The sequence below is a fragment of the Rhinolophus sinicus genome, chromosome 5, assembly GCF_057876585.1.
Source record: "Rhinolophus sinicus isolate RSI-liver-muscle chromosome 5, RSI-T2T, whole genome shotgun sequence".
In the NCBI taxonomy this organism is placed as follows: Eukaryota; Metazoa; Chordata; class Mammalia; order Chiroptera; family Rhinolophidae; genus Rhinolophus; species Rhinolophus sinicus.
Window position 1 is genome coordinate 16,990,178 of NC_142505.1, and position 26,485 is coordinate 17,016,662.

The following is a 26,485-nucleotide window of genomic DNA, read 5'->3' on the forward strand; positions in this document are numbered from 1 at the left end:
ATATGAAAATGTGCCAGTCTGACTACCCAAGAAGACATGATAGTCACATGCTTGCAGCAGTACATATTATTGCTGTAAAATGCTACCGCTGGCAATTCAGACTACTGTAGATGTGTGGTTGTTGGTGATTCAGACTTCACAAGTGGCATTAGTCTTGGTGATTGTGATATTCTAGAACTCTAAATTCTGAACCTTATTTCTTTGAGTACACCAACTTAAAGAGTTTGACCCCCTCCACGTGACATCCAGTGTATTTAGCTTTTAACTGCCCCACACTCCCATGTTTGAGCTAAAATATCCTGGTCTGTCATACACTTACATTGATTCTTAATTCTCTTCTCCCCCCTCACTCTCGCTTTATGGTCCTCATTTGATAAAAGGCAGTCCTGGTTAATCCAACTCTGTCCACCGCATACCTGCACCAGTGTAACTGAAGATGGATGGAGAAAAACACAAAACTTCTAACAGGTTTCATTTGAAATTCCTGACGTTTAAGTGGGCCTTAATGTCGTCTGGCAGTCAAACTATATTTTCTTAGTTCATTCATTCTTTCACTGCGTCAACTGTCTTACATCTGTTCCTCTCCCCTCAAACCTACCAGTATATCTCTTCTGCTATCATCACCAGCTTCCTACTTCACTGAGAAAATAGAAGGAATTGAAATTTCTTAAGACTCCAGTTACTGTATGTTCCTACCTTCCAGCATTTGTACCCATAGCAGGTTCTCAATATTTGTTGAATACACTTAGTAGCTTTAAACAACATGCTTTTGTTTTCTTACAGTTCTGGAGGTCAGAAATCCAAAATAGGTTTTGCTGGGACGAAATCAAGGTTTCAGCAGAATTGTATTCCTTCTGGAGACTTTAGGAGAGAATTTTTTAGTTTCTAGAAACTGCCTGCATTTCTTGGCTTATGGACTCTTCTTCCACTGTCAAAGCCAGTAGCGTAGCGTTTTCATTTCTCTCTGACCCTTGTTTACATCATCATGTCAACTCTGACTCTCAAGCCTTCCTCTTATAAGGGCTCTTGTGATAACATTGGGCCCAGGATGATCCAAGGTAATTTCCTTATTTTAAGATCTTTAACTTAACCACATCTTTAAAGTCCTTTTTGCCCTGTCAGGTAACACGTTCACAGGTCCTGGAGGTTAGGATGTGAACAGCTTTGGGAGGCCATTATTCTGCCTATCTCACTTAACATGTTTATTAAGTCTCTTTGAATCTATTTCTCCTTCAGTGTCTCTTTAAACATTCTTGGATTTATTTGTGGTAGAGTTTCTCACAGTCTGGATTTTGCTGATTTCATTCCTGTGATTTTCTTTGTCTCTGTATTTCCTGTCGATTGGTAGTTGGATCTACAGCTTGATCAGATTCTTTTGTTTTTTGTGGGGTTTTTTTTTGGCGAGACTGCTTAATAAAAGTATTAGCTCTTCCATCAGGAGGTACGTAACATTGGGAAGGCGCATAAGGTCTAACAGTTTCTGTGATGTTAGCAGCTGTTAATGTTCAATGTTTAGATCTCTTAATTCATTAGGGTTTGCAAAATGATATTCTAATTCTGTCGTTCTTTCATTTATTACCTGGAATACTTTCATAAAGAGAAACACACCCCATTTACTAATATTTGGTTACTCAGTGATATAATTTATATGGAAAGGCAAGTATAGTTCATATAGCTCTTTCCTTTTATTCACTGACAGTCAGAATAATGAGTTGGTCTTTTAGCATTCTCCAATGTTGGCCACATAGTTTTTGTTATCATGAACTTGTGTATTTAAACATATCTAATGTGTTTCAAGACGATGCAGTTATTCTCCTTATTGATACTCAAACTGTCCTATTTTGACAGGACCCTAGTAGTAATCTTTGATAGTGTTGTGGCTCTCTGGTCTCACAGAATGTCGTATTTCTTGCTCCTGCCCTGGAATTAGCCACTTCTCCAAGAAGCTCTGTTTCCTTGTAGTGGGAAGTGGAATGTGGAAAATACAACGTGGGTGCTAGTGGAACTCATTGTTACAGTTTGATCATTGTTTCTAGATTTTTTTCAATGGATAGGGTTAGGTTTTATTTTAATTTTAAAGAAAAAGACATTGTAACTTCATATTGATATTGTAGTTTAGATTCAGAACTACAGTTTTTACTATTTTTGTACATTTTCTATTGATAGCGCCTATCAACAAAATTTCTAAAAACACTGACGTTTCTTTTTTTGCACTTTTGTTTTTGTCCTTAGGGTATATCCCACTAGAGAAATATGGTCAAATTACTATATTTTAAAGTCACTTGGAATAAACAGTGTGTGTTTATGCTGCTAACTGGGCATACATTTAGGTTCACTTATTTTACTTTCAATGACATTAGTTATTGCTGCAAAGAAGGCATATTCAAAATAGTCTGGTTTCTTTCTGTTTCTTGTAGCCTATTCCTAACCATTAAATTTTTGTTGTTATTTTTAATAAACATTTATAATTATATCTGTCTGTAGTCCCCTTTTTTGTACTATGTACACACATTTCCCCAGCTTGCTTTTTTCACTTAACAGTATATGTTGAGGTCATTGCATAGCAGAATTAGGATAGTCGTCATTTTTATTTTTAAAGTGTTTTAGTACTCTAGTGTGGATGTACCATAATTTATTGTATCTTTTCCATATTGGTGAATTTTGGGGTAGTTTCCAATCTCTTGTAATGAATAATCTTTGCGTGTTTTTTATAATTTTGCTAGTGCATCTTAGGGATAGAGTCCTAAGTGAGATCTTACTAAATGTGCTTGTTTTTCCTGCTGATTTGAGACACTGCTTTTATAATCTGTTGAATTTTATGTGTGAGTCTACTTGTGGATTTTCAATTATATTTTTAATAACTCATTGGTATAATTTGCATACTATACAGTTTCCTCACTCGAAGTGTGCAATTCATTGATTTGATCTTGGAGGTGAGGCATTATCAAAGATGTTGTCCCTCCTCAACTGGAGACCTTGAATCATTTGAGCCCAGAATGGTTTTCTGCTACCCCTTCTGAGGTGGAGAGGTTTTTTGGATTTTGTGTTTTTCCTTTTTTACTCACTAGCCTTGAATTTTTTAACCTGTGTTCTGGGGCTGACAGTGTGTTTCCCTCAGTAGCTTCAACTTTTGTTTCTTATAGGGCAAGGGGATGGGAAAGGTTTGTGCCTTTCTTGCAGAGGCAGCCAGCCACTCCCTTCCTGTGTGACCTGTACCACTGAGAGATACTTTCTTTCTCCAGTCTCCTGCCCTGTCCTCAGTCTTAATTGTGAGTGTCCAGTGGAGGTTTGTGGAGAAAGAGCCTGCAAGTGGGTGTGAACTCTCCTTGTGTCTGTGGCTACTAGGGTTTCTGTATTTTCATCCTTGCCCACACTCAGCTATTAACAATAAATTAAATACAGCTGAATTCTTCTTACCCACTTACATGGTGGCTTCATTTTTCTTCTGTCCTCTGACACATATGACCTACTGCTTGTGTCCCATCTCTTGGGGTCATCAGTCTTTTCTTAGATTTTAGGCTAGTTGATTATTCTACAACCTCAGATTTCTGATGGATTCAAGAATACTTATGGTTTTGTAGATTATTTGTTTTGTTTTATGCTTTTTTTTGTTACCATGGGAATGATGTTTTTTCTAGTTTCTCCATCCTAGACAGAAGCAAGAATTGCTCTATAATTAAAGGTAACCTTTTAATTTTTAACTGTTTCATGTAGGAGGCTTTTCAGCATTATAGGAAAGTTGCAGGTATAGTCAGTGAATTCCTGTGTGCCCTTCACCTAATTTACCAGTTATTAGCACTTTGCCAGATATGCTTTATCACTGTCTTCCTGTGTATTTACACATTATTATAATTATTGAACCATTTGAGAATAGGGTACCCTAACCTCATGACTGTTCAACCCTACATACTTCAATCTCTTTATATTTTTTAAAACTTGTTAATATATTGCGTGAAGATTTTTATGTGTCAATAATTATATATCCTGATATTAAAATATACATAGATAATTTGTATTTATTAAAAATTTTTTCTGTCTGTAGGTATCATTAATGGGATTGGAAATTTTAAGTGCCTTTGTGGACAGATTATCAACACGATTTAAGTCCTATATAGCAATGGGTAAGTTAACTTTATTTAAAAATCATTGTAGAGTTTGACATACTGATCTTTTCTCTTAGTTTTTGTTTAACAGGATTAGTTCTCTGTAAATGTAATTTTATACAACCCAGAGATCTGCTACTTATGTCTGGGTAAAATAGCGTTATAGTTTACCCAGACATAAAAGGTTTTAAGCATATTCAAATACATAATTATATTCCCTTCAAGACAAAAAAATTAAGAAAAGCAAAACACTTGGTAAATATAGCACTTATAGATTTTTACTTCATATTTTCAAATTGCTTACTATATCTTTTCCTTCTTTTGTAACATATTAAAAATTTATAATATAACTTACAGCACCACTTTTCAGACTATCTGTGGTGAAGGACTAGTTCTTTCATTGCTAATCTGTTGCTGACCAATATTTTATATAACACAGTAAAAATCGTTACAGCAAAATAAAATGAAAAAAATACTAGACCCAATTTGTTATTATTAGATTCAAAAACATAAAATTACTTTGGTTGAGTTGTTTCAAAAACCTTACTTTATAAATACTCACAATTTTTCTTACCACAGTTAGTTTGTACACTGGGCTTGGGCTACTAGCCGTATTTTGAGCAGCACTTACTTCCAGTGTGTTAGCAAAGAAGAGCCTCATACAAGTACAATGATCTTCTGTGTATAGTAGTTAGGATTACGAAGTTGGCTCTGACCTGTTTTCTAAACCTGAGTGACCTTCATGTGCCTTTTGGAATCCTTTGGTGAGTAGATTGGGTTCATACTATTATAGAAACATTCAAAGGTAACCTCAGATGTTTGTTAATTTCTTTTATGGATTAAGCTAATGCTTCATAATGTATCATCACACTTATTTTTGAATTATCTTTGGTCGGCGTTTTTCTTCACATTTGGTAGGCCACCAAATTCTCCCAATTTCCTCTTTTATTTTTATTGTCTAGCTATCCTTTGAGCAGAGCATCTTAGTGAGTTTCTATATCTTTATTATTCCTTTTTAAATCAATACCTGGTTCCAGTTCATTCTTTGTGTGACTATCTTCTGAACAGATGATTTTTCACTGTGTCAGTCTTCTTTTTAAAATCCCATGATAGATGTTTAAAACTGCTCTGTGAATGTGTTTTACTTATGTATTTTCTTAAAACATTTTGAATCAATGTTTAAAATTAGGAAGTTTTACATAAAAATTCATATTTATAGCTTATCTTGAAAAATTGGCCAATGTAGCAACCCTGAGCTTTCACTCCCACATGTAATTATTGGCTGAAGCTGTGCTGTAGCTTCCCTTTTCTCTGGATCATGCACTTTTCAGTTCATAAGTCCCTCCCATCTTCTCTGTCTCCTCATAACTGAGATTCAGTTGTAATAGAGCAAGGTTGGAATACAGCCATTCTTAGACCTGGTTCATTCTCAGCATTTGCCCGTGCCTCCTTGACTGTAGGTGTTTATGTTTGTGACTCCTGCCCTGTAGTAGCTCCCCATTAGTAGTTGTTACAGACAGTTTTTAGACTTGAGACTAATTCTAGGTATTATGTATGTCACTTAGTTTTCAGATTCAAGGAAGGCCAGATGGGGTTTGATGAACGAGCGGCTTACATTGAGGCAGTGGGAGTACTGGGACCAGAATCCTAGTTTGTCGCCTGCCAGGACTGTCCTGGTTTCAGAACTTCTGTTTTGCTCTCTTTGGTGTTCCAGGTGTCCTAGCATGTTTGTCCCGTCTCCAGCTCAGTAGCCTCATTTATTTGTGATCTTTAGCAAGTTCTCTTTCTCCATTCTGGCTAATCAGAAACTCGCTCACTCTTGTTAGTTCTGGCTTAACTTGTTTATGCCTCTGCTGTGCTGTTCTTTCTTTTTGAAATCTTCTGCTACTCTCCGTGGTCTTTTTCTTTTAAAGAGTTACTTCAGATTTCAGCTTAACCTCACCCTATATTGAATTTTTCTTTACTCCATGATTCTTATACCCGTAAATATTTAATAAATAAAAGGTTGCCTTTGTTGGTTAGTGTTGTTCATATGTGTTTCCCACATACCTACATATTTTTATATGTAAAGTTTTTTGTGTGTGTTTTTTTTATCATTCAGTCTCCTACTCTGTCTAGTTATTCTTGTGCATTTACCATTAGTCAATATTGATTTTGCCTTGAACCCTAAGACTCATCATTGTCCTTGGTGAAACTTGTTATTACTTGAGCGTCTATGTGGAAATCGGAAAATTTCATCACAACATTGCTACTATTTATTGAATGCCTATTTTTTACCCATTTACTGGGCTTATCTACTTTAGCTATATGAAAGATTATCCTCACGTTATTTCTAATTTGTATGATACCTCTGCAAGATAGGCATATATCTCTGTACTCTGAAAGAGGTAATAAGACTAAGAATACCAGCGTTAGCTTTCTTCTTAGACCTTAGCCAAACTAAGTCTTTCTGTAAAAGTAAGGAATTGAATTAAATTATGTGCTGAGCTTTTTTGATAATATAACTCTAGATATATGCAACTTGATGTGAACGATACTGTTTTCTTTTGGTACACTTAAGTTATCTACAATTACAGATATTTCTCATCTTTTTATATTAAAAGTGAAGAGATGTTTTAGGAAATTTGAGATTTGTGTTCAGTTTTAGACAAAGTTCCAAAAAGAGTGTGGGCTTCATTAATTTTGTTCTTTAATGTGAAATATTTAAACTTTTATTTGTGATCACATGTACTGTGGAAAAATAAAATTTTCAAACAAAAAAAATTTACATTTAACACTGATCACCAACCATGGTTTTATAACTGAATTCAGTAAAGGAGCTCATAATTTACAGATATTAAAAACAGTTTTAATCCAAATGGTATTGTAGAAAAAAGTATTGTAGAAAAAGAAAAGTCAGGATTCCTAGTCATCAGTTTTGCATCTTGTGAAGTGGTTTACATCAAGTTCTTATTGAGAATCTACATGGTGAAAAGCTCTTTTTGGATTCCCAATAATTATCTACTGAGTGTTCATCATGACAATTTGGTGGCCATTATATTATATACAGAGCTTGAAGGAGGACTGCTGACACTTCTGAATGCTTGTCATGGGCTTAGCACAGGTGCTTTGTACCAGTTTTACTTCATCCGCTCACTAACCATGGGAGGTATAGGCCTGCATCCCTTGTTTCACAGACAAGGAAACTTTTAAGTTCAAAGAAGTTTAATATCTTGCATAATTAATAACTGATAGAGCTCAGAATAAAGCTTATTCTGTTTGGCTCCAAGAGAGTATGTGTTTAAAAAGGGATCCTAATGCAAAAAAATTATGATGTTTTTGTTTTTAATTTAATAGCTATAATGCTAAGTTTATGTAGTGTGAGGTTTCTTGTTTTTGTTGTTTATGTTTTATAACATTTTACTTTTTAATATTGAAGCCCCTTTTGAGCCAACATTTTAATTTTCTTTTTGGAGTTAAAGTCTACCTCTCCGGAATGAAGTCTCTATTTTTTCCCCACTACTGTTATGTGATTGTTAAAACACACACACACACACACACACACACACACACAACACCTCAATCACAAATAAATGGAAGTAGTTGTGACTGGGACCTAACATTGGGTAGATTATTTAAATCCTGGTTTCATTACTTGCTGTTTGTATGACCTTGAGCAACGTATTTAATGCCTCTGGGCCCTCTATCAAAGGGCCTACTCTATTTCATAGGGTTGTTATGAGGATTAAATGAGATAATTCAGTGTTTAGTACATAATAATATCTAATATTAAGTGTTTATTATTGTCTTCTGCGTCTCAGAAGCTATCAAAACCAGACTCTCAAACAATAGCCAATCCTACAGATGTTGATGAATTTCTCTAGTGTTAACAATACATCCAAGTAAGATGAGAAGAATTTATATTGTTCCAATTGACAGGTATTTTTGTTGCCTCATGACTAGTCTCATGATTTTTATGGCGGGGTCTTTGTTTTCTTGATTAAGTCATTTCCTTGATTAAGCTTAGATTTTGGGATGATATCATTCCATCTGGTATAGTTGGCTTCTCACCCATTTTCTTCCAAAAAGAATATAATTTCTTTTTTCCTTAAGTGTTGTTGATCATTATTATTACATCAGTCTGGTTGTTACAGACATTGTTACATTGTAGAATATATTTGCATCATCAAATTACATATACATTTAATTACATGCATCTATAAATAAACTAGAGAAAAATCTCTCTTGATCCCTTTTCTTCCTCCCTCCCTTGTTTAAACTAGGCCTCAACTTCCATTGCCTCAGGGAAGGGAAGACTGTAACTGTAATGTCAAAAGAAGTGAATTTCCTTGCTTTGGAACATACAGGGTGATGGCGATGAAAGGGATAGTAGGTGACACATGATAGAGTACTTACTCTGTTTCCTTGACTCTGAGTTGTTTAAATGTATTATCTTTTAATTTTCAGTAATCTTTTGAAGTGAGTACTGCTGTAAACATTTATGGCTTGAGGAAGTAAAGGCAAAAAGATTAAATAATATTGTCACATACCTAGTAACACCGCATTAAGTGGTATGGTAATTTAAGGGATTACAGAAAGATCGTTTTGACCTGTGCCCTCTGAATTCTAGCCGAATGAATTCTCATTCGGTTCTCTCCACCCCCTCCCATAATAGATATGATTTCTTTGTGGTCCTTTGTTGATTTATAGTTACAGAATCCTCTTTCATGAATACTCTCCAGGCATGGACTCTAACCTGCTTTTCCTCCCCTCGTTTCGTGGAATAGTTCCAAAGTTTTAGATATAGCAGAGAAAGACCTCAATCCTAGTGGCCTAGGCTTCTGTTTTTGTCAGTTAAGTAATATGTCATACATGCAGGAGAATGCCTATCAAACATGTACAATTTGAAGAATAATTATGAAACCAGCACCTGCTTATGCCCAGGTCAAGAAACTAGAACTCTGGGAGTTCCTTAGATGTTCCCTCTGCATTTCCTTATGATACCTCTCTTTCTGTACCAGGGGTAACCACTGTCATGACCTTTGGGATAATCATTCCCTTGCTTTATAGATTGACTATCAATACATATCTCTAAATGAATAATAGTTTTGCCTGTTTTTTGAACATTATTATTTTAAGTGGATGTTATACTGCATGTATTTTTTTTTGAATTTGCTGCTCAGTTATTTTTAGTTAGACTCATGAATAAAGAATTTAAAACAATTTGCTTACCTCATGACTTTTCATTTATGGAAGCAATTGCTGTTTGTAATTTTATAAAATACAGCTTATAATGGAGGTGAATTATACATATTTGTTCTTTTCCCTCTCCCTTTCTCTAGTTATTGTAGCTTTAATAGACAGAATGGGAGATGCCAAAGACAAGGTTCGTGATGAAGCTCAGACTCTGATACTGAAGTTAATGGATCAAGTAGCACCACCTATGGTAGGCCTACAATTTACAATTCTAATTTGGCTAGTTAATGATGAAATATCATTAAACTATTGTCTGTGTCTATGAGTTTTTGTTTATTTATTTATTTGTCATGAAAGCCCCAAAGGAACATGACAAAGAAACAAAAACTCATAGACACAGACAATAGTTTAGTGGTTACCAAAGGGTCTGTGGGGAGAGGGATGGTAGATGAGGGTAAAGGGGATCAAATATATGGTCATGAAAAGAGAACTGACTCTGGGTGGTAAATTATAGAAATGTACTATAGAACTGTATTATAGATATGTACACTTGAAACCTATGTAACTTCAACAGTTGTCACCCCAATAAACTTTAATTTAAAAAACATTAAAAATAAATTTAAAAAAATGAAATATCAGTAAGGATAAGTGGTAATCACAGCAAGTCAGTCCCCAGGGGACATGAAAGCTGAAATTTTAAACAATGAATTGTTGCTAATCCCTTAAAGAAGTTGAAATTTAAGATAAAATGTCTACATTTAACTTTTTTGGTTTTTTGCTTTTTCTCATTTTCTACTCTTTAATTTTTTTTAAAAAAACTAACTCAGATATACTGATAATGTTATTTTTTAGAATTTTCTCATTTTCCCTACCTGCATATTATAAAATGTTAAGTGAGAAAGCTTATTTTGAGAATTACTGAAGGTTATGTTAATTTCTGCAACTCTTACAGAGTCAGGAAGAAAAATTTTTAACAGGTGATTACTAATTATGTAAGGAAAATAGTCTCTGATGGCGACCTGTGTTTTATGAATATAGTAGAAAAAATTTGCCCTGATGGAGGTGTTTTGAAAGAAGAGCAAAAATAAGTTGACGTGTAAACAAAGATTCACAGAGTAGGTCATGTTAAGTGGAAAAAAATTAGATTTTATAATATGCACAATGATATTATGTGTTATTTAAAAAACAGTTTAAAATTATAATATTACATGTTTTATAAAAAAAATCCAAAGAGTATTCAATTGTAAAAGTAAATTGTTTTCCCAGATTTAACTATTAGTAAGTCCTTGTTAATAGTTTAGTGGGTATCCTTCAACATTTGTTTAGTGATTCACATTTTAACTTGTTTTTGACTTGCTATTATTACAGTACTGTAAAGCATGTCCTTGTGTGTGTATCTTTGGACATAAATATAAGTATTTGTATAAACTAGAATTCCAGAGATGGTGTTGCTGAGTCAGGTTAAGCACATTTAAGTTTTTTTATTTTTTAAACTTCCAAGTTACCTTCTTTAGAGAGAGAGAGAGAGAGAGAGAGAGAGAGAGAGAGAGAGAGAGAAATAGAACTAAATACAGAGTCCAGAAAGAATAGTATCCAGGAAGAGAGAGAGAGGGAGAGAACACATGAATTTATTAAATTGTAAGTAAGCATGGTATTTCTAAATGTGGAGAAATAATTGTTTGGGATAATTGACTCTGTAGTATTTCGAAAAATAAAGTTGAATTCCTTCTTATACCAAACCCATATAACCGTTTTGGATTATTTGTATTGGTTTATCTATGCTTTTTCCAAAAGAAAAAGGTAGTAATAAAATGACTTGCCCAAAAATGTTTCTGTATTTGGATCCAGTGTTAAAAGGAGAAAAGCCTGAATTATAAAATGTTAAGAAAGCCTGTTCCATGTGACAGTCTGTAATAGTTGCTAGGCAACATTGGACCTTGTAAATGCTTACTAGACTACTGGGCTTATAATGGTAGCATTGTTGTTGAAGATTTCTAAAGCTTAGAACAAATTCTGTGTCTTTGGAAATTCTAAGGTTTTTAGGTGTTGGACATAGCTTTCCTGAGAATAATTTAAATCTAAAATGAAAGATATAAAATAAAAACTAAAAATGTAATTAAGATATTAAAAATTGGGTGAGCGCAAGATCAGTGCAAATTTGGCTTAGAAAAACTTGTAGAGAAGTGAGCAGTCTGATGGGAAAATTCATTTACCAAGAAGGTTGGTAGTAAGGTCGAGAATAGATAAAAGGTTATATGAGTAATTTAATGTTTTATTATACATGTTCACTTTTCTTTCAAATAGCACATTTGGGAACAGTTGGCTTCTGGTTTTAAGCACAAGAATTTTCGATCTCGAGAAGGCGTGTGTCTGTGTCTTATTGAAACCTTAAACATGTAAGTTTTATGATTACTGAAAACATCCACCTATGTTTTTCATTTTTCTAAAAAAATAATATACATTTCACAAAGCTCAAGGAAAGTTATGGAAATAAAATTTAAGTATTTATTAACTGATTTCTGGTACAGAGTTTTTGTTTTATTTGATACCGTTATCTGTTAATTTTTTGTGAACATGTTATTATCTTTCATGTTGTTAATTTAAAATTACTATAAGAAATGTTATAAGAAGTGTTTCTCTTTAGTGTGTTACTAGTTGCTACCCAAAATAGGTGGTCATATAACAAATTTGTTGATGTAACTTAGGATCTACTTCTGTTCTAGACCCAGTTTAGAATTGTTTTTAACTCAGTGGTATATCAGATATTTCCCCACGTAGGCTTTCTAGAGCAGTGTGAGTGGTTATGACAATCATAGGCTGCCCAAGACTTTCTCAGGTAACCAGACAATGAATCTGGTAGCCGTATGCGGAGCTCTGACAGCACTGATGCCACAGAGCTCAGAACTCCAGTCTGAAGAAATTGGAAACTGGGGCTTTTGTTCTGTTTCTGGATTATTTTTTCAAGTTCTGTGCAACAAAATAGGTAATACATAGTAGCTTTCAACTTTTCCTGTAATGTTATTTCCTTTTCTCTAACTATACCTTCATTTATTTTCTTTTATTCCTCTATGGTCCTTTCTGCCATCTAGAGCTTGTAAGTGCATTCAGTCTGCACAACTTTTGTGGTTTTTGGCTCTCCTGTCATTTGCTTTCAACCCATGACCTCATCAAAAATTGATAAGTGTAAATAAAGATTTTATTGGAATGTAAATTTGAGACCCAGAGTCTAAAAAAATTACTATTTTAAAGCAAAAGCTCAAATTTTCTTGAGTGATTGATAGGTTGCCAGGTTTAAGAGTGCCATTGGTTGAACATTTTGTTTTGTTGGCTCTTGTATTGACAGTTTTCATTGTCAGTCATGATTATTCAAGTTTGCATATTTCCCATTGTTTAGAATTAGTTTTTGCTTGTGTCTCATATCCTTCATGTTTTAATGATGTGTGCTCATGCTCTCTACCATATTTGTCTTATTAATACAGACAAGAAGAAAGTATAAGGATATTTTATTTACTGTTTGAGTAAAACCAGATTCTCTTTATTTTTTTCAAATTATATTTAGTTTTGGAGCTCAACCGCTAGTCCTCAGCAAGTTGGTACCACATCTGTGTATCCTATTTGGAGATTCCAACAGTCAGGTAAAATTTTACTTGCACTCAAGTATTGACTAATTTTGGGGGTATACTTTCTTTGCTAGTGCTGTTATTCCATTTTAAAAAGAAAACGAAGAAAGGGTAGTTGGAAGGAGGTAGTGAAATCAGGATTTCACATTATTTTTTTCTTTTAAAATCCACCAAAGTTAGTTTTGAAGAACACCCTATATTCACATAAGTTGCTTAAGTTTGTCAGTTGTTTAGCTAGTATTAAGGATAGTGGGGCTATAAAGTTCTTGAGTTTAAAAAATTGTGTAACAAATAACCTGGATTCCCTTCTGTAGTCCCGTGTGTTAATTATGAGAACAGGTTGTTGACTCCCTTTCTTCATTCCTGAATGTGGTTGCATAACAACTTTTTTGCAACGGCCATAATCCTATTTAATGGAATTTGTGCCAGTGGTATATCATTTATTAGAAATTTCTTTACCTGAGCGTCGTATACTAGAGGCATAATACGTGGATGTGTTCTGGATCTTGCCCTTCTGATGGAGTTGAATCTTGGTTATAACCTTTTTGGCACGGCTTGTGCATTTGGAAAAACCCTAGATGAGGTTTTGCCCGCTTTTAGGCCCTAGCTCTACCTCTGGAGGTTTGTGAGAGTTCTGCTTTCTCTTCATTTGCTCTTTGACAGTGAACTGTGCAAGAAAACTAGAGCTGTCTTCCAAATTCCTGTCTTTAGGCCACATTTTTTTGCCTTTAAATTGTAAAATACACACAACATAAAATTTACCGTTTTAGCCATTTTTAAGTGTGTATTTATTGGCATTAAGTATATTTGCAGTGTTGTGCAGCCATCACCACTCACCCATGTATCAGAACTTTTTCATCTTCCCAAACTGAAACTCTATCCATTAAACAATAATTCCCTATTCCCTCCAACCCCTCTGTTCCTGCTAACCACATTTTACTTTCTATATGAACTTGACTACTCCAGGAACTTCATGCAATATTTGCCCTTTTGTAACTGGCATATTCACTTAGCATAATGTCTTCATGGTTTGTCCACGTTATTGCATGTGTGAGAATTTCCTTTCCTTTTTAAGACTGAATAACAACTTGATTGTGTGTATATACCAGTTTTTTTAAATCCGTGCATGGACATTTGGATTGTTTCCACTTTTTGGCTATTTCGAATAATGATACTGTGAACATTGGTCTATAAATATCTGTTTGAGTTCACGCCACATTCCTTTTGTTTGTTTTTTACTTTTATTAGCATTTATTTGATGCTGAATTTACTCCTGGACTGTAAGTTTTTGTTTCTTCAGTTTCTTATTGGAGATCTTTCTCTTCTGTGCAGCCTCCTCTTCTGGTTTAAGAGCAATCTGCCCTTTTTCAGTTAGGATCATCTCATTGTGTCAAGGAGAGCTCACATGTGGGTTAACCCACCCTGAGCTCTGTAAGTTATGCTCCGCATCTTGGGAGCTTTGTTCACCTGGATGTGCTCAGTGACCAGAGAGAGTCTGCATCCAAACCGTTAAGTGCTGCATTACTCTCTGCATTTTTAAGCTTGTGCAAAAAAAATTCTGCACTCTTTTTGGGCCACCAACCTTGCATCAAACCCCACTGTTTGGCCTGGGCACACTGCCCAACTCCATCTTTGTAACAACGGAATAGCACACATTGCTTTTGTAACGTGACATCCTTTAGATACTGGGTGTCTTTTTGGATATGCATACCCTTGATGGCCTGGGCAATTTCACGAATGTTCTTAAAGTGAATGCGAAGATTTGAACCTCTTGATTTACATGGTTTTGTGGGGTTCTATGTGTCAAGCGAATAGCAAACCATTTTCGGAGGTCACCTTAGGCCTCTTACAGAAAGAGGACATGCCACATTCTTGAAAGGCAGTTTTATTCCAAGAAAATGTATTAACCGTGATAATGATGTTTCGTCATACAAGTTTTGGCATTTCTTTATAGAACCTTATTACAAAAATAAGGCTTTTTAAAGCCAGGTTAGTAACTTTTATTTATATGTTTCTTCAGTTTTTCAAAAATCTTTTACAGAGTTTCTGTAGAGGTTTCTTGGCAGTTCCTCTTTGTTTCTGTTAATGACCTGCCATAATCGCAGGGTTTTAGAGGCATTAAAATCAACTTGGAGCTTTAAGTTTGTCTGCTAATGTAATGTTACCTTGAAGTGAAGTATTTTATTGTATCTCATATACTTTTTTTAAAAAGTTCTGAATTCTTTGGCAGGTGAGAGATGCCGCAATATTGGCTATAGTGGAGATTTATAGACATGTGGGAGAAAAAGTAAGGGTGGACCTTTCCAAGAGAGGAATTCCCCCTGCTAGGTAAGTCTTCCTAAAATTGTTTATTTTTGCCACTGGTTTAAAGAATTTTAATTTCATGTGTTTATTTTAAATAGGTTCAATTTTCGGAACTATTTCAAAAGATACTACTTCAAAATTCAAAAGATGTAAAAGGATATGTAGGGTATCACTGCTTAAAAAGTTCTTAAGATCCTGTTATGTTTTTGGTCACTGTTTCATTATATACTCATGTTATTTATATATTGTTTAATATATAATACTATCATCAGGTAACTATCTTTTGATACTAGGTAGTAATGGTCATTATTTGGAAAATGCTTAAGCAAGGATTTAGTAAAAATATTAATCCATTCATTAAGTAAGTATTTTTTGAGTACCTGCTGTTGAAAGATACAATACAAGATACTGGATAACCGAAAGCTATGTAAGAGTCAATCACTACTCTTAAAATGTAGTCAAATAAAAAGAAAATCCTGAATATCTGAGTAGAGTAGCATAAATCAGATCAGTAAAAATCCTACTGATGAGCTTCTAGTGTATCTGAACTTTATTTTCCCCAAAGATACTTTTTTCTTTAGTACTTCTCAGTTTATATTTTTATTTGAAATATTGTTCCAGTTAAATTTTCTTTTTATAATGAAATTTTAATATCCATTTTAAGGGGAACCTGAAAGGATTTTTTTTCTTAACTTTTTATTCTGGAAATTTCAAGCATCTTAAAGTAGACAGAATAATACAATGAACCTTCCTGTACCCATTGCCCAACAATTAACAATTTTTGGCCAGTTTTGTGTGTTTCACCCTTACCTACTTACTCTTGTCCTGTATTAGTTTGAAGCAAATATAAGTCATCATAGCATTTTTATCTGTAATTATTCAGTGTATTTCTAAAGGAAAAAACATTTTTAAATCACAACCACAATACCATCTTCACATCCAAATCGTTTTGTATATAATTCTGTAATATCAACTATCCAGTCAAGGTTCACATTTCTAGTTGTTTTATAAATGTCATAAATATCTGTATTTTTAAGTTTGTTTGAATCATATCCAAATAAAGTCCAACAATTGGTTGATGTTTTATGTCTTTTTAAATCTCTATGTACCGCCAACACTTTTTTTGCCTTGTGTTTTCTTTGTGGAATATGCCAGGTAGTTTATCCTATAAAGTTTCCCATATTCTGGATAGTTCTAATTCTTTTTCTGTGGTGTGGTTTAACATGTTCTGTAAATTGGTTGTTGGATCTGGAGGCTTGATCAGATTTTTGGCAGAGGGGTGTCAGGTGGAGCAAAACTACTTCATAGGTCGAGGTGTGTTCTGTTACCATAATTATCATCATATCTGGCTGTTTCTTACCATGTAAGATTTTTTTCAGTACCAGTTATTTTTTGGTGATAAGGTTGTCCAGTAAATATGCATTTTGTTTATTCATTCGTTTGCTTTCTACTTCTAGGGCTAACAAGAATTTCATTTGAGTATATTTTATATCATTTTATATGGATGAAAGAAATAATGTTACCATATATGTTTGTGTGTGTCTGAGTATGTATATGTGTGTATATATGTTACATTACATACTTAAACATTTATATTTCAATTATTTTTTCTTTAGCTATTTAAAATTTTTATTCAAGTGTGATATGCATACAGAAAAGTACATAAATAATAAGTTTGAAGCTCTGTGAATTATCACAAAGTGAATACACCCGTGTATACACCATTACAGGTGAAGAAGCAGAACATTATAACATTCCAGAAGGCTCCCCAAATCCTTTTTAATTCTTCTCTTTTCTCTCCTTTTAAAAAGTAACTACAATCTAGTTTTCTATCACCATAGTTTAGTTTTGGCTGTTTTTGAATTTTATATAAATGGAATTATATAATATGTACTCTTTTGCATCTGGCTTCTTTCAGTTAACATTGTCTTTTTAAGATTTTTTGGTTTTTGCATTGTGGCATCCAGCTAGTTGTTCACATTTTCATTGCCATATAGTTTTCCATTGTATGAATAGGATGTATTTTATGATTCCATACTGTCGGTAGACTTTTGAGTTGTTTTTAATTTGTAGGTTTTATGAGTAAAAGCTACCTATGTTTGGCTGCTTCTCTCAACTGAAGGGAAATGGGTTTTATCTCTCCTTTCAGTAAGTGAGTTAATTGTAAAAGAGTTGTGTAGAACTAACTGAATCCCGAGAATTGTTTTTTCTCAGGGAGATGGTAAAAGGAATTGTCTATCTTTAAAGTATATATAAAACAAACAACATTTATTCTTTATTCCCAGATTAGAAATCATATTTGCCAAATTTGATGAAGTGCAAAATTCGGGCGGTATGATTTTGAGTGTCTACAAAGGTAAGAATAATTAAGTTATTCCAGTTCTTAAACATTTCTAAGATTATTTAGCATAGTTTTAGACATTACAACATGTTTTCAAGTTAACTATTATATTACTGATTCAGCAGATTTGTTTTTGTGGCTTGAAACTTAGGATACAATAACAAAGTCTACATCTTGCCAATCATTACTTATTTTCTGACTCTGTTGGAGTAAGTGAACATTTAATAATGGGTGTAATCAATAATGTAAAATGATCCTCTTCTTTTGCCTTATTTTTTGTATCGTTAGGGTGGAAGATATGATGGCCTTCTTGCCCTCCATGTTTATTCCCTGAGTAATTGTTTTACTTAGTTGTTGTTTATTGGAAATCGTGGGGGTGATGGGCTCTAGTACACCTATGTATAGCCTATCAGTGATGATACTGGTAAAGGGACACAGACGTAGGAACTTCACCAGCATAATCATCTTTGGCTTCTTAATTAGAGACCAAGTTGGAATTCAAGGAAGTTGGGGTATCTGGCATTTATTTGATTTTGTGGTTGCTCTACTTTTTTGTAAGGATGCTAAATTGTATTTGGTTCGTTGCGTAGCGTTTACCTAGGTTTCAGTCTTTAAATATTAATTAGCCATATATGTAAAGAATATATTCTATTTCCAAAGATAATGTAAGTGATTTTTCACCTAGGAAATTAGGTTCATATTAAAGAGAGTCTGATTAGTAATGTAAGTGATGCTGAAGAAAAAATTTGGTTATATGAGTTGTATAGTCAAATAGTTACTAATATAATTTAGTTTTTCTCCTCTGGATTAAACTGAAACTGAGCGTTATTTTGTTGCAGGAAGGCAGATGGAGTGAGAGTTTAGTGTTAAAAAGATTGTTTACCCTAATCTAAACTTAGTTCCAGAAGCATAAATTGACTTTAGCACTACCATCCTCACTCAGACTGCCAGCTATTTCTCATTCCTCTTTGAATGGGAGGTGTTTTAAGTACTTTATCCTTATTTTTGAGCAGTTAGCTCTGTCCATTTCCATAGAAACCAGAAACAGCAGAAAGATGGAGAGTTGTTACAATTCCTTGAATTGAGACTTTTGTGTTTTCATACCATTTAACAGTACATTCTCATTTGTGTACTCCAGACTGTAATTACAACTCCAAGAAATAGAGTATAATGCATATTGTAAATTTAAGATATTTGGTATGGTTTATTTTGAAAGTAGTCATTCTTGTATTTTGTGAGATTATTTCTGTTACCTTCACAATAGAACATTTTTTTGTTCCCTATTCTTTTAGCTCCCATTTCTTTTTCCCTTATTTATTCCTCCATAAACAAGGAGATTTGGGGTTAGTATCAGCCATTTATTTCTTTTGAGGGGAGTCTTCAGAGATTTTTTTTTGTATTGGATATTATGATCTGAATATTACAAGTATGGTCAAATGTGAATGTTAAAGTCTGTAATATATTTATTGGGGTGTTGAAATTGGTCATGATGTTTTTGACAACAGTATTATGCTGTCATTGAAAAATACCTTAATCAATTCATTAATAAGGGAGGAGACTGAGAGGGAAGCCCATTTATCATGCTGGCAGGGACCACTACTCTTCTCTCCCTTGTCTTTATTCTCTCTCAGTGATCTCATCCAGCCCAAGAGCTTTTAAATGGTAACCACTTGCTGATGACTCCTAAATGTGTAGTTCTAGCCCTCATTCATCTCTTTCGTGCTCTAGATTTGGTAGCCTGTGACCTCTGTGACATTTCCATTTGGTTGCGTAATAAGCACGTCTGTCTTAACATGTCCAAAATTGAAACCCTGTTGTCTCTTGCTTTCCCTCAAATCTCTTCCTGCCCCAGTTTACTCATTTCAGTTATTGGTACCACCATCAGCTTAGGCTAGAAATCTGAATTGATTCCCCCCCCAGTCTAATTAGTCATTTCGTCCTCTGAAATCCTGGTATATCCCAAATTTGAATATTTTTTTCCATCTCTACTGCTAAGACCCCACTCTAAGACTCCTTTAGTTTTCACCTAGGTTACTGCAACAGATTTCTGTTCTGTGTTTTCCCCCTAAATCTATTTTCTATCCAGAAGTGAGAATGATTTTCTTAAAATGTAAATGAGATCATGTCACAACAGTGAAGAAGACAGTTAAAGATTCTGCCTCAAGGAACCTACATTCTAGTGAGGGAGACATACCATAAACAAGTAAGCAAACCGATATCCAGAGTGATTATAGTTGGTAATGGAAGAAATACAACTATCCCTTTGTTTAATGAATTTAATGAAATTAATTTGAATTATTCCCCAAATCCTTGCTGCCAAATGAAAAGCCATTAAATGAAATAATTATTTCCACTAATATTATGGTATGTTTCATCTCAACCCAGAATACTTGAATAATCTTCACAGGTAGAAAAATATATCAATTGAACACTGAAAACAAATTTTTACAAATAACAATTTGAAGGCAAATAAATAGTTTGTACCTAAAGTGATGTAATTAAGGTTTATTTAACTCTATTTTTATTTCTGCACAATTTTTCCCCTCAAAATTTTCAACCCTTTTTTGGCTCATTGTTATTGTACACTCAAACTAAAACTTTCAAGTTGCAGAACAGGGAAACACTTTAGGTCAAAATAAAGGCTCAGCATGAAAACTTGTGAAAATAGTTTGTGCACACAATCGACTGAAGAGCCATAGAAGGTGCCACCTTTTCTCTTTCACTTTGTGTACGTATGCAAAGCAAATGGTTTTTGTGAGTTCACCCAAACATGGCATTTAATTCATATTTGTTCCATATGATATTCTGTGACTAGAAACTATTGCGGTAAGTAAATTTTTATGGTGTACGTTTGCCTGACACGATAACAAGGAAACATCACACTTCTCATAATGTATTGATTTTGAGTGGTTTTGGATGAAAAAAGTCATTTTGCTAAATACAGACAAAAACGAAAAATCAGGGGATTTGTTGTAAAGGTGGTATAACTTTAAGAGCCATTATAGCCAAAAGCTGTCCTCTTAACAGTCTTTTAGTGAAGGTAAATAGAGTATACATATGGAGTTGGTAAGTAACTCAGTGATGCCACTTTAGATAGAACAGTGAGGCAAGTCTCTGAGAGTTGACATATTTGAATTGAGACCTCATAAAGGAGAATAAGCTAGTCAATGGATAAATGATAGGAAAAGTGTTTTGGACAGAGAAAACGTGTTATTTTGCATACAGATATCGTTATTGATTTCTAGAGTTAAACTTTTAACTCATAAGCATAAATAAAAGAATTAAAAACATAGTTACAGAATTAATACTACCCATGTATAATGTGTATCCTTATTTTTCCCTCACAAATTTGGGCAAAAAAGTGCACATTATACATGGCAAAATATGTTAAATTATATCATTTGAGATTTGAGCGTATCATTTAGTTTTGAAATAGTGCACAGCAATTTTTTGACTTGAGGGTTTTCCAAGTCTGACTTTAATTCTTGTATTACAAAGTAAGTTAGGCAGAATCCCTAAGTACAGTGCTAGGGCTGTGCTAGTTAGTAGAAGGAAACTGGATTTAAAATTAATCAGATTGTAGCTGAAAGGAGGCAATACCAGCCCTGTAGGAAGGAGAAAGACTGAAAGTTGCATGTCCCCTGTGATTATGGCAGGGCCTGGTGTCATCATGGAGCTTTCTAGACAGTCTCCTAGCTAATCAAGACGTAAGCATCAACAGTGTTGGTGGCTGTGACTGCAAGTCGTTTTCTCTTCCACTGTGAAAAAACTATGCGTAATTCTGATTTGTCTAGTGTGTGTGTGTAGGACCTAATGCATTCTTGGTGTGTAATCATTGTAAAATATATCCCAGCTTCTCTATTTCAAAGAGTTGCTAGGAAAAGAATTGCTCTAGGAGGCTGGCAATAAAATAAAACATAGAAACTAAGCTTTGTAATTACCTTGATATTTGGCTTATAAGGGGCAGTAGATAGCTTTGTTTTGTTTTGTTTTAAATATGTTTGTAACATACCCTTTGGTGAAAAGCAAAGCAACTCTTCTTAGGTTGATTTTGTGTGTGTGTGTGTGTGTGTGTGTGTGTGTGTGTGTGTGTGTGTGTGAGACCATGAGCCCCCAGGGCTTTCTCTGAGCTTGACAATGTGCTGATGGTTGTGCATCTTGGATGGAGGGTGCTCCGTGTCCCTGCAGCTGCGCACTGGCGAGGTTCTGTCTCCACCAGAAGCAAGCTTTGTTCCGTGTGGCCCTGCTGTCCGCACACAGAGCAGCCTTTGATGGGCTGCCTTTGACGTGATTTGTTTACGGCAGCCAGAAATGCTTCCTGCATAATGAGAGCAGTTAATCATGGAAACTGGGCTATTCTTGTTTGTGCACTTCTAGCAATCTTCTGTTGTAAATATTAAAAGGTAACAACAAAAGGATGAAATCCTTTTAAAAAGGTGCAAATCAGTTAATCCATCAGATCATGTGATGGCTACTGATTACACGGATATCTTTAGGGAAGCAGAAAATGATTGCTGAACACATGCCTTGTGTTTTGATGATTGCATTAAAAGTCCCCCGATGGGATGGCATTTGTTGGCTCCCAGAGCTTTTCTTACATTAAATTTCAGGCAGCCAACATAAGGAGAAACGTCATAACCTGTATCTAACCGCATATGTGCAGTTAAAGAATAATCTTGATCAAGCTCTGCTAGGCTCTACTAAATAGACGAGGGTTTTCAGCAAGACCCCAGACTTTTATTTTGAAGTGGAGTAGCAGCTGTTGGCTATTGCGGTGCAGAGCTGCAGCGCGGCCTGGGTCACACAGTGCTCCGGGTGTCTGCAGGCTGCAGGCCAAGCCCAGTGGCGCAGGCACTGAGCTGCATTTATTTGCTGTGCTGTTTGACCTCTTGCTTTGAGAGAGCTCCCTGGACCATCTGAATGGCTATGGGAGATGGTGAGTAAGATTTATTTTTCTTCTTTTGCTTGTGTTACACACTTCCTTTTAAAGTGACGATCATTTGCTATTCAAGGGATATATTTCTCCCTAAAGAATGAAGGACACTTTGTGTGTGTGTGTGTACACACTCATGTATGCATGTATGCACGTGTGTGTTTACTTGTCATTTGGTATCTTTTTCTACTTGATATGTCTGTATGGGATCTGGCAAATATGAGGTGACAATTTACCTTGCAACCCAAGCAAGCCCTCAGTCTTTAGTGGTGGATATGAAGGGACATTGGGGGAAACATAGAATAGAGGCAAAAGCTTTTAAAAGAGAACATGGCCTTTGGAAGAATGACATTTTGGCAGGAAGGTTTGGTTAGCTAGCTTGACGTCTTGTTGTATTTGACAACAAGTAGAATTCTGTGGTAATAAAGTATTTAAAGAAGCAAAACGGCTTGCCATGGGTACTATTTAATATGCCTGTGATTTGTCAGTGTCCCTAGTATTAGTTCTCTGGAAAATATTTGGTCTTTTACAAATTATATATAGGGTATAATTTGATTAAAAATTGATTTTGCCAGTGTTTTATTGTAAGAATAAAATACGTATTTCTATAGTGCTTTATAGTTTCCCAAAGCACTGTAGTATACTTAGTATACATTAATTCCTCAGGTACAGTTAACTCTGTGAAGTATATAGAGTATTTTGGTATTTCCATTTCACAGACTAGAAAACTGAGGTTTGATGAGATTATAAATCCCAGATCCAGAGAGCAAACTAGAACCAAATCTAGAATGCATTTGGTATTGTCCTTGATAACACTTAATACTTTTTTTTTTATTGTGTAACCTTTTGTTACGTGCTTAGTGGTATACTTTATAATCGCATCAACACCAGAGATATATACAAAGGGGAATTTGACGTTCCTCAAAAATGTTTTGTGTATTTTCTCACTAGGTGCTTAAGGAAGACTGGTCTGTATTCAGGACTTTTAACTCTGACAGTTGCAGCCTTCCTTGTAACTATATAATGATTTCTGTCGTAGGAGTTTGTCCACTTGGGACTATGAGGAATAGTATGTAACTTCCTAAAATTATGATATTAGTAAACCATCATTTAAATTATTATGTACATGTTAACAGAAATATGGTTTTGCATATTGTTATGGTTTATTTCAATAATTTATGTAACTGTTTTATATGTCATTATAGAAATAAATAACTATAATTTTAACTACTGATTTTTAAGGCAAAAGCCATGAAAATTAGCAGTTAAATTCCATATACTTAAGGTCATTGCCAAGTTTGTTTGTGTGTTTAAACCTTAATTTACAGACAACTCTAATAAATGTTGCATTTGGTTTGGGCCACATTCAGATTTTATTTCTTCCTTAAATATTATAGGTTCAATGACTATTAATGTATATTTACTTAGCTTTCTTTTTTCAAGTAGTACATAAATACATGTTTAGGAATGTATTGATTTTTTAAAAATTAAGTAACAGCCTCTTATAAAGCTCAGAGGGTAATCTTGCTCATTCTCTTCTTCAAAATGGAAATAACTTATTAGATTATATTGATAAATAAGGGAACACACCTTTATTAAAAAATAAAAAATTGACACAATAAATTACACATACATACGTACATACATATGTACGTACATACAGGTTATCTTGGGATTTATAATTCTTAACAGTTTCATATATACTCCTCTGAATATTAGTCTCTCTCACATGTAATACAGATACATCACACTAGTATTGTGTGAACATATACAACAATGGGTTACACTATTCCTAACCTATGTTGTTTTTTATTCCTTCATTTTTAATTATGAACTTAATACACAAATACTCTCTTCTTTTCAAAATTCAAACAATGCAGATAAAGTGAAAATCCCCTCAGAACCACCTTCAAGCCCCAATCCCAGGTATAAGCAGAGATGAATACTTTTGCTAGTAAGGAGTTTGTCTTTTTATACCTTTTACTGTGCCTTACATGTATATTAAGTATCAGAATAAATGGTTTTGTTTTGACTGAGTTTACATAAATATTCTGAACGTATTTTTGCCATTTGCTATGTCTACTCAATATGTCAATAGAGATTTTTTTTTTTACATCATCATGTGTAACTGCCTCATTTGTTTGAACTGTTGCATAGAATTCCATAGTATGGATGTATCATAACCATTTCTTTTATGGAATCTGAGATTGTTTAATCACATATAATTTTTCTAAATTATTCTGAAATAAACGCCTTTGTACAAATCATATGTGTATATACACACATGCATGTAAATATTTCTTAAAATAGTCTAGAAGTATAATTTCTGGATCAGAGTTTTTATTTATTTCAAATTGCATTAGCTATAGCTAATTTCCTCCAAAAGAGGCTTTCTTCTTACAACCAACAGTGCCTGCTATCCTGTACTCTTTTCTGTTCTTGTTATTAATCTTTCAAAACTTTGCCTATCAGATAAATGAAAAATAAATCACCCTTTAAAAAACATCTCTGCTTTCTAATAAGGTTGATCATCTTCATATGTTTGTTTATTTGGGTTTCATTTTCTGTGGATTGTCTTCTGGCATCCTTAGCCAACTTTTTGGTTACATGGCTTATTTGTTGTTTATTTACAGTTGCTCTATACATATTCTGGATATTAATCTAGCCGCTGTTAAATATACGTCTAACTTTAGGTCCACATGAAAGATTTCATTAGCAGTTTTACTTCTTGGAAAACTTGGATTTGTGAAGCACTATAATGACTATCAATTGAAGTTTCAGGTGCTTTTCTGTTTAGTTGACTTTCTCCTTACCCAAAAGTATAAAATCAAGCAGTCAGATGATTGTGATATAACTCTGGGCAGTCAAACCAGATAGAGTTAAAAACCTGTAGGATTATTATGTAACCTGAGCCCTGCAATCTGCCTCATAACCTCATGAGAGGAATTTGCCTTTTGTTATGCTGGGGAGTAGCTGGAAAGAAATAAGGTTTTGTTGCAAATAGACTATTTGTAAACTTAACATTTCAACAGTCTTATTTCAAACATGAATCTTTTAACACATGTATATAAGTGATGATACAACTCTGACTTTCTAGAGTGGTAAGCTTTCTAGGACCACTCCAACTTGACATATAACTACTGGTTTTGGGGGTAGGGAACAATAGTAAGAAATTAATGTTGAATTAGATCTCTCTTCTTCCAGACTCTGGAATATTCTGTGTGATATACTAGGATTGGGTAATTTAAATCACTGAGAGAAAGCAACTCTAGGAACAATGGTAAGGGGGGAAAAAGAGTCCATAAGGAGAAAAAGTGAATTACAGGGAACAAAAGGTTAGGTTTTCGGCAGCAATATAGGCAGTAAGTAGTGGGCACTAACAGTGAAAATCTAGCCTTCTTGAAACAGACCCATTTACCCATGTGGGTGCAAGATGTCAGGTACCAGTAGCAACTCATCCTCAGACATGATATTGCTAATGAACCTGAATCGTCAAGAAAAGGCTTATATCTTCTCTGTACATGTAGAATGGTATAGTTGATATTCTTGACAGCTGTTCTGACCAACCAGTAGCTGTTATGAAAATTTAGCTACCTGAAATGACCAGATTTTGTAAAGGTTCTAAATAAACTTTGTTATGAGCCGCATTTATTATTTAGTTTGATACTACGTTGTCATGAAATATGTTATTTAATTTTATTAATACCAAATAATGGTTTAAATTGTTTTTGCCCCTTTACTTCATTGAACTGTTGAAGATCTTGAATTTTTAAAGGGCCATTTAAAGAAAAGCGTAAAAGTCTTCAAATGTGTTTTCACTAAGTTAATACCTACCTAGAAATTTTTAAAGATTTTATCAAATTTCTTGACCTCTTTTAAACTTTGTGTAGAATGGACTTAATTTTTTATCAGTAAAATAGTTAACCATTTAAGATTATTTAAGATTACCTATGCTGCTGAGAACACATCTTCTTCATGTGAATATTAAAATTTGGCCATTGTTTCATTT

At 34.2% G+C, this 26,485-nt stretch overlaps 1 protein-coding gene across 46 annotated transcripts in view; it reads left to right on the forward strand.

Annotated features, from left to right (window-relative positions):
* The window catches only part of CLASP2 (cytoplasmic linker associated protein 2), a 141,668-nt gene that overhangs the window by 4,962 nt on the left and 110,221 nt on the right, over positions 1-26,485 (forward strand). For 39 of the 46 annotated variants that reach the window (XM_074312691.2, XM_088798285.1, XM_019727691.3 and 36 more), the window contains exons 2-7: positions 4,043-4,121; positions 9,425-9,528; positions 11,583-11,674; positions 12,838-12,913; positions 15,129-15,226; positions 17,488-17,558. In XM_074312691.2, coding sequence (XP_074168792.1) covers positions 4,043-4,121; positions 9,425-9,528; positions 11,583-11,674; positions 12,838-12,913; positions 15,129-15,226; positions 17,488-17,558 — 520 coding nt within the window. Of the gene's footprint in view, positions 1-4,042; positions 4,122-9,424; positions 9,529-11,582; positions 11,675-12,837; positions 12,914-15,128; positions 15,227-17,487; positions 17,559-22,330; positions 22,480-26,485 lie in introns of those variants that run through there. The other 7 variants (XM_074312701.2, XM_074312706.2, XM_074312703.2 and 4 more) reach the window with 4 other exon arrangements.